This window comes from Prionailurus bengalensis, chromosome B2 (genome assembly GCF_016509475.1).
Source record: "Prionailurus bengalensis isolate Pbe53 chromosome B2, Fcat_Pben_1.1_paternal_pri, whole genome shotgun sequence".
Classification (NCBI taxonomy): Eukaryota; Metazoa; Chordata; class Mammalia; order Carnivora; family Felidae; genus Prionailurus; species Prionailurus bengalensis.
Genome location: NC_057349.1, coordinates 33953331 through 33960465, shown reverse-complemented (window position 1 = coordinate 33960465; position 7135 = coordinate 33953331). Strand labels below are relative to the sequence as shown.

Below are 7135 nucleotides of genomic sequence, written 5' to 3'. Positions count from 1 at the left end.
CTCCCTCCCTGCCCTCTTTCACTCATGCCCTCTCTCTCTCATGCCCCAAATCAAGATTTAGAACAATCCCAACATTCCAGAAGGCTTCCTCTTGCCGCCTCGCAGCCAATTTGCCCACCCAGGGGTAAACCTGCAGCTTTTATCACCATAGGTTAGTTTTGCCTTTTCTTTTTTTTTTTTTTTTTTTTTAAATTTTTTTTTTCAATGTTTATTTTTTGGGGGACAGAGAGAGACAGAGCATGAACGGGGGAGGGGCAGAGAGAGAGGGAGACACAGAATCGGAAACAGGCTCCAGGCTCTGAGCCATCAACCCAGAGCCTGACGCGGGGCTCGAACTCCCGGACCGCGAGATCGTGACCTGGCTGAAGTCGGTCGCTTAACCGACTGCGCCACCCAGGCGCCCCAGTTTTGCCTTTTCTTGAACTGCATGTAAACGTAACCACGCAGTCTGTATGTTTTCTGTCTGTGGCTTTCCTCACTCAACATTATGCCTCTGAAGTTAATCCATGTGATTGCATGTGGGGTTCCTTTTTGAAGGGGAAAAACGCAATGCACAACACTCTTTAGATTGGGCAAGGGGTGGCTAAACCTTATGGGGATTTGGTAAAAAAAAAAAAAAATCTAATTTTTGCTTATATTTTGGAAGCAGACACATTGGCCAAAGTTCTCTTTGCTATACTCTTCATCTGTAATGGAAAAAACTCCATTCTTCCTCCTCTGGGAAGTTGGCTGTGACCAGCCGGAGATAGGACTGATGCACTTTTCACAGCTCCGTTCACAGATGGAAAGAGCTCCTCCGGTTCCTTCCCCAGCCTCCTGGCCTTGACTGGTGAAAAGCAAAGTGCAATTACCCTCCCTGTGGCTCTGCTCACAGGGGTACTGCGGGGGAGGGGAGTGGGAAGCGAAGGAGGGGCCAGAATGACCTCATAGGGGAAAGTGGTTTTAAACACTGAGTTCCATACAAATAAGAGAGACTAGTGTTTTTTTAATCAGTGATACTTTTGTGTCAGGTTTCTCCCATTGTGAGGGTCTCCTAGCTCGTTCCTCCAGCTACTCCCCTCTATTCCACCCTCTAGGGCCGTAAGGCGGAGGGGTGGGGGTATTATGAGGGCAGAACACCTACTAGATGCTAGGCACTCCCACCTGCGTTGTCTTACCCAATCCTGACCTTACAAAGGAGCCATCGTCTTCCTCGTCTTCCTCGGTACGCGAGGAAACAGGTTCAGATGGCTTACAGATTTAAATTACCTGTCCAAGGTTACGTGGCTAGGGAGGGCCGAGTTTGGAAGCCAAGTCAATATGGATCCAAGCTGTGCTCTGGGGAACCGGATCCAGGGCCTCCACAGCGGGGCGGTCTTCCACCTCCCGGGATGGGATCCTTGGCTGCAGTGAGCGGTCGTCCAGGGAAAGTTGCTCTGGTCCCACACCTGAGCACACTCTGGCAGCTGCACCCTTCCCAGCCTTCAGCCCTCCTCCCCCGACCTGGGTCCATCTGCGATTCACAAGACTTCCTCGTCCTCAGCCAGGATAGACTACAGCTCTCGTTCACAGGTGGCCTTGGGTAGGGGACAGGCTGAGTGGAAGCCTTAACTGAAGGGGTTTGGGACTGCAGATGTTGAGTGAAGAGGAAACAGGAGACAATTGCGTGAGAAGGACCATCCTAAGGGCCCCTGAAATCACTCACAGAGGCAGTGCCCCCTTCCCCCACAGTGTGAGGGCAGGTGGGAAGTGAGAACACACATCCCCCCTCCAGCGGTCGGTCGATCACGGAGTGGGTCAGCCCCAGCAGCCTCAACCTGCCCTAAAATGCCCCAGGGGAGGCTGGGAAGGTTGAGGAAGCCGGGAGGCTGGGGCCCCTCCTCACCGGGGCCTGATCCCTGGGTTTGGATGGAGTCAGAAGCAGGGCCTGGACTGGGGTGAGAGGTGCCTACATGCAAAGCTGAAGGGGGTGCTCACACCCTTGGTGCTCTCTCGCCTCACCCCACTCCCAGCCCTACCAGGGCTCCGGGCACCAGCGGGGAACGGAGCACCGGTAACAGCGGCTGACACATCCTAATGACAGAGCCAAGCCTGGGGCTGAGCTACCCACGTGTGTTAAGATATATGCGACATATTCACTCACTCAGCCCTCCCAACTCTCAAAATGATCCCCAGTTGAAGATAAGGAGACTGAGGCTCAGAACAGATAACTTGCCCAGCTAATAACTTTACAAGTAAAAGTGTTCCAGAGTCCACACCCAACTCTGTGTTGGTGCAGTATCACCACCACACACACACACACACACACACGGGTGCACACATACACGCACACGCATGCACAAGGAACCAGGTGTCGCCCATTTGCTTTATCAGGACACGCCCCCCAGCAGATTGGCCACAGCTGGGCCTCGGTTCACGTCCAGTCCAGCGGGCTGGGGAAGGTGAGTCACATGCGGACAGAGTCCCTTTTATAGCTCCACCACCCAGGCCGGGTCTGTCTTCTGCCACCTGACCTGCCAGCGGCTACCTACACCGGCTGTGCCCGTCCATCATGGAGAAGGTCCTTGTCTTTCTGCTGGTTGCCCTCACAGTGGCCTATGCGGTGCCTGACCCTCGGGGAATCATTATCCACCTGGTAAGAAGGGCTTCAGGGAAGGAGTCATCTGAACATCCAGGCAGGGATTTTTTTTTTTTAATTTTTAAATTTTATTGAAATCCAAGTTAGTTAACATATAGTGTAATCATGGTTGAGATTTTTTAAGCTTCGAGCTTAACCTCTAATGTCTCCACCTGGGGCTGCCTGGAGGCTGAGAGGTGAAGCATCTCTACCTATCCTGCCCACGACTGTCCTGCCCTCTTCCGCTGGCGCCTCAGACAAGGCTGACCAGCATGGGACATGCTCAGGGCGATGGTTCAAACTGGCTGAGGGAGCTTTAGAAAAACCTAGAGCCCTAGGGTCCTGCCCTGGAAACCCTGGCTCAGAAATGTGCAGTAGTTTAAAAAGCTCTCCCAGTGAGTCTGGCTTCTGACCTAGAGGGACCCACAGACACAGTTCTAAATGCCTCATACTGACCACATGAGATATGTCCTATTCGGATCAGGTCCGTTTTCAGATGGAAAGCAGTTGTAGAGAAAGGTTAAGCCACCTGCCTGAGGTCACACAGTTGGAAAGCACGGAGCAGGGATTGGAGCCCAGGCTGCTGGCTCCAGAGCCACAGTCACGCTGCCCCATGCTGCCTCTGTACCCAAAGGTTCTTAACTCAGGGCCTTACATGGCTCAGAGGGTCCAGGATCCCCCTGAGGTTATATGTGAAAGTCAGGGGAGGGAGGAATTTTCCAGGGAGAAGGTCCTCACCCTTCACAGGCTCCTCAACGGAGCGTGGGAACCAGAGAAATTTGGAGACCCCGTTTTGGGAACACCGAGGCAGAGTGTGGGGCAGTGACTTGCCCAGAGTCACCCAGGGAGTTGATAGCACAGCGGGTGCTAGAACCCGGTGTCCTGACCCGCAACCACTACCCTGCCCACTTCTCACACGCTGGGGCTGGGGGTGGGCGGATTGGCCCCCAGACCCAGGGGCTGGGTTCCTCTACACACGCCCCCACCAGGGGAGGCCCTGTCAGCGGCAGCGGGTGGCGGGGCAGGGGGGGTGTAGAGAAGGGACCAAGGGAAGGGGACCTGGGCTAACCGGCTCCCCCGGCAGGAAGACGGCGAGCTCTGCCTGAACAGCCTTCAATGCAAGAGCAAGTGTTGCCACCGTGACACGGGGCTGAGCCTGGCCCGCTGCGCACCCAAGGCCAGTGAGAACAGCGAGTGCTCTGCCAAGGTGGGTGCCTGCGGAGTGGGGGCGGTCGTGGTGGGAAGAGGGACAGCTCAGAGGAGGAGGGCCCTCAGGCTTGGGGATAGGATCGCGGAGGAGCGTCAGCCTGGGGCCTGAACGCTGAGATTAAGAGGGGGAGGTCAGCAGGCTTCAAAGCACTTTCCCATGCCATCGTCTCCTTTGACCCTCACAAGTGACCAGTGAGATGAATGGGGGCGGGGGGTTGTTATCCTCGTTTCACGGATGGGTGAATAGAGGCCTCCCCAGAGAGATGTAGTTAGTCAGCGTAAATGAGGCACAGGGTGGGAACCAGCCTCAGGGCCCACAGTGCCCTCTGGAGTGGCAGTCAGAAGAAGACAGATTGAAAAGAGACTGGCCAGGGGTTCTTGGGGTCAGGCCGGGGGCACGTTATGCCCAAAGTAGACCCCCAACACACAGCCTGTGACTCCGATGGCCCTGTGTCTTTGCAGACACTCTATGGGGTTTACTACAAGTGTCCCTGTGAGCGGGGCCTGACCTGTGAGGTTGACAAGACCATCGTGGGCTCCATCACCAATACCAACTTTGGCTTCTGCCACGATGCTGGACGCTCCCGGAAGTAAAACCACCGAAGGCTGCCCCTCTTCCACCACCCCTCCCTGGCTGGCCACCCCTTGGCCAGCACCTCCCTTTTCTGATTGGATTCTCAGCAATTAAAGCTCTTCCTGCAACCTTCCCCAGGCTCCTGAATGTTCTTGTTGAGTCAGCGTCTTCCTTGATGTCACCTCGAGCCTTTGCCTCATCAAGGTCAGAGGAAGTCAATAGGTCAGAGGAAGGAGGGATGGGTCGGGGGGCCAGGCGGGATGAGGTTGGACAGCCTGGAGACAAGGTTGTGAAGCAGCCATGCTGAGAACCTCTCCATTTGGGGACCGTGACACCTCCCTGGGATGCTCTTCTTGCCCCTCAAGTTCTCAGACAGGTACATGCACACACTTCTCGCGGGGAATCATAATGGCCCATATTCTCTGCCCTGCGTCAAAATTTACCAGCCCCTGTCTTGGGGTCCTATCTTCTTTCTGGACCCACCTCTCAGATATGCCAGCTGGTTGACACAACCCATGTGTTAACGAGTCAAACCACTAACAATTGCTGTGGGCTTACTCTTTGCTAGCAAATCCTCACAACGATCCAGGAGGGAGAATATATCGTCTCTATAGATAAAACAAAAACAAAAACTAACGTTCAGAGAAGTTAAGCAACTTGCTCAATGTCACATAATTAGAAAAATTTGGGGGTTGCCTGAGAGGCTCAGTCGGCATCTTACCGATGTCTGACTCTTGATTTCAGCTCAGGTTGTGATCTCACGGTTCATGGGAACGAGCCCTGTGTGGGGCTGTGCACCGACCACACAGAGCCTGCTTGGGATTCTCTCTCTTCCTCTCTCTACCCCTGGCCCAACTGTGCTCTCTCAAAATAAATAAATAAACTTTAAAAAGAAAGAAAGAAAGAAGAGAGAAAGAAAGAAAGAAAGAAAGAAAAGAAAGAAAGAAAGAAAGAAAGAAAAGAAAGAAAGAAAGAAAGAAAGAAGAAAGGTCTGCTAATTAAAAACTTAAAGAAAAAGTTAGCAGCACACCCGCTAACTCCACCCCCCTACCCATTCTACAATTCCTGGTTCTTTCCCAATTATTCATACTAAGACAAATGGGTGGGATTGTAGGGAATTTGGCTTTGGTTTAACATAAAAACCATCAAACCTGGGTTGCCTTTGGCAGTACTGAGGTCCCCGTCACTGAGATGTGCAAGTGGAGGTTCACTGACCCTCAGTGGGGATGTAGGAGAGGAGATTCATGCAAAGAAGGAAGAGAATGAACTAATTAAAGCTGAGATGCTCTCCCAGCCCCAGGATTTTGTAGTCCGTGATTAAGGAATCCTTAGAGTAGCCACTAGGTTTCTGAGTTAAGACAGGATCTACCTGAAAAGTAACAAAAAAAAAAACAAAAACAAGGAATTATGGCTGAAACAAATAGGGACACATGTTTCTCATGAATCAAAAAGTCTGGAGGGGGCACCTTGGGGGGCTCAGTCGGTTGAGTGTCCGACTCTTGATTTGGGCTCAGGTCGTGATCTCATGATTCATGAGATTGAGCCCCTCGTCAGGCTCTGCGCTGACCACTGACAGGAAACCTGCTTGGGATTCCCTCTCTCTCTCTCTCTCTCTCTCTCTCTCTTTCTGCCCCTCCCCCACTCATTCTCTAAAAAAAAAAACCAAACAAACAAACATTAAAAAGAAGTCTGGAGATAGGAAGTGTTGGCAGAACTGTGCGTCTGTTACCTCCTCTCAACTGGCAGATGCCTTCACGGCAGCTGCTAATGGTCATATTCTCTTACCATGTTCAAGTTAGGAAGCATGGAGTAGAGGGTGGCTGGATAGGGGCTGAGGGCAGATTATTTCTCCTAGCCTACTTTCTTTTTTTTTTTTTTTTTTTTTTAATTTTTTTTTTTTCAACGTTTATTTATTTTTGGGACAGAGAGAGACAGAGCATGAACGGGGGAGGAGCAGAGAGAGAGGGAGACACAGAATCGGAAACAGGCTCCAGGCTCTGAGCCATCAGCCCAGAGCCCGACGCGGGGCTCGAACTCACGGACCGCGAGATCGTGACCTGGCTGAAGTCGGACGCTTAACCGACTGCGCCACCCAGGCGCCCCACCTAGCCTACTTTCTTATCTTGCCCAAAAGCCTCCAGGCTGACTTCTCCATATCTCAATGGCTCCAACTGGGTCATGGGACCACCTCTGGCCACAAGGGAAGCTGGGAAAGCAAGTACTGGGCAAAGGGAATGGGACCGCCATGACTGGCTTGGGCTAATTAGATCCCTCTCCCAGGGCTGGGCCCAGTACCACTCAAACAATACTGGGGTTCAGTTAGCAAGGAAGAGAGGTAAAGGCTGTTGGGGAGTCAGGCAAGTATCCTCCATACCTAAGGTAGTGCTCAACTGGAGGGGCTTTCAATATCTTAACCCAGTAGACGGCTCAGACTCTGAGGCAGGGTTGGGTCATACTCCGTGGTGCCTAGATCCAAAGCTGGGTGGGAACCTGCATTCATTCACTTCTTCATACATCTGTTGAATGACCACAGTGCCCAGCACTGTGTTACAGTCTATAAAGGGCGCGAGGGAAATGTTCCTAGTTTCCAGGGGTGAGTGGGAAGCCGGGCTCTGTGGCAGCAAGGGGCAAAGACCTCAACCCCCTGTTCCCTGTGTTAAATCCTTTCTACTTGAACCATCTGGAGTGGTCCTTGGTTTCGGCACTGAGACTGAGTATTACACGACTGCTGGAAGAAGGGGAACATTTTTTGTTGT

At 52.5% G+C, this 7135-nt stretch overlaps 1 protein-coding gene and 1 long non-coding RNA gene across 2 annotated transcripts; one reads left to right on the top strand and one right to left on the bottom strand.

The window, feature by feature from the left end:
• Window positions 1-610: 610 nt before the first annotated feature.
• LOC122490341 lies at window positions 611-1606 on the bottom strand. Its single transcript, XR_006299132.1, has 2 exons — window positions 1249-1606; window positions 611-826 (listed from the first exon to the last, which is right to left on the bottom strand). It is a non-coding gene; the product is annotated as an uncharacterized LOC122490341 (long non-coding RNA).
• An 852-nt stretch (window positions 1607-2458) lies between these two features.
• Window positions 2459-4512, top strand: CLPS (colipase). Its single transcript, XM_043592964.1, has 3 exons — window positions 2459-2614; window positions 3681-3803; window positions 4268-4512. Exons 1-3 carry the CDS (start codon window positions 2531-2533, stop codon window positions 4397-4399), a joined length of 339 nt encoding a protein of 112 aa, XP_043448899.1. The 5' UTR covers window positions 2459-2530; the 3' UTR covers window positions 4400-4512.
• Window positions 4513-7135: the final 2623 nt, after the last annotated feature.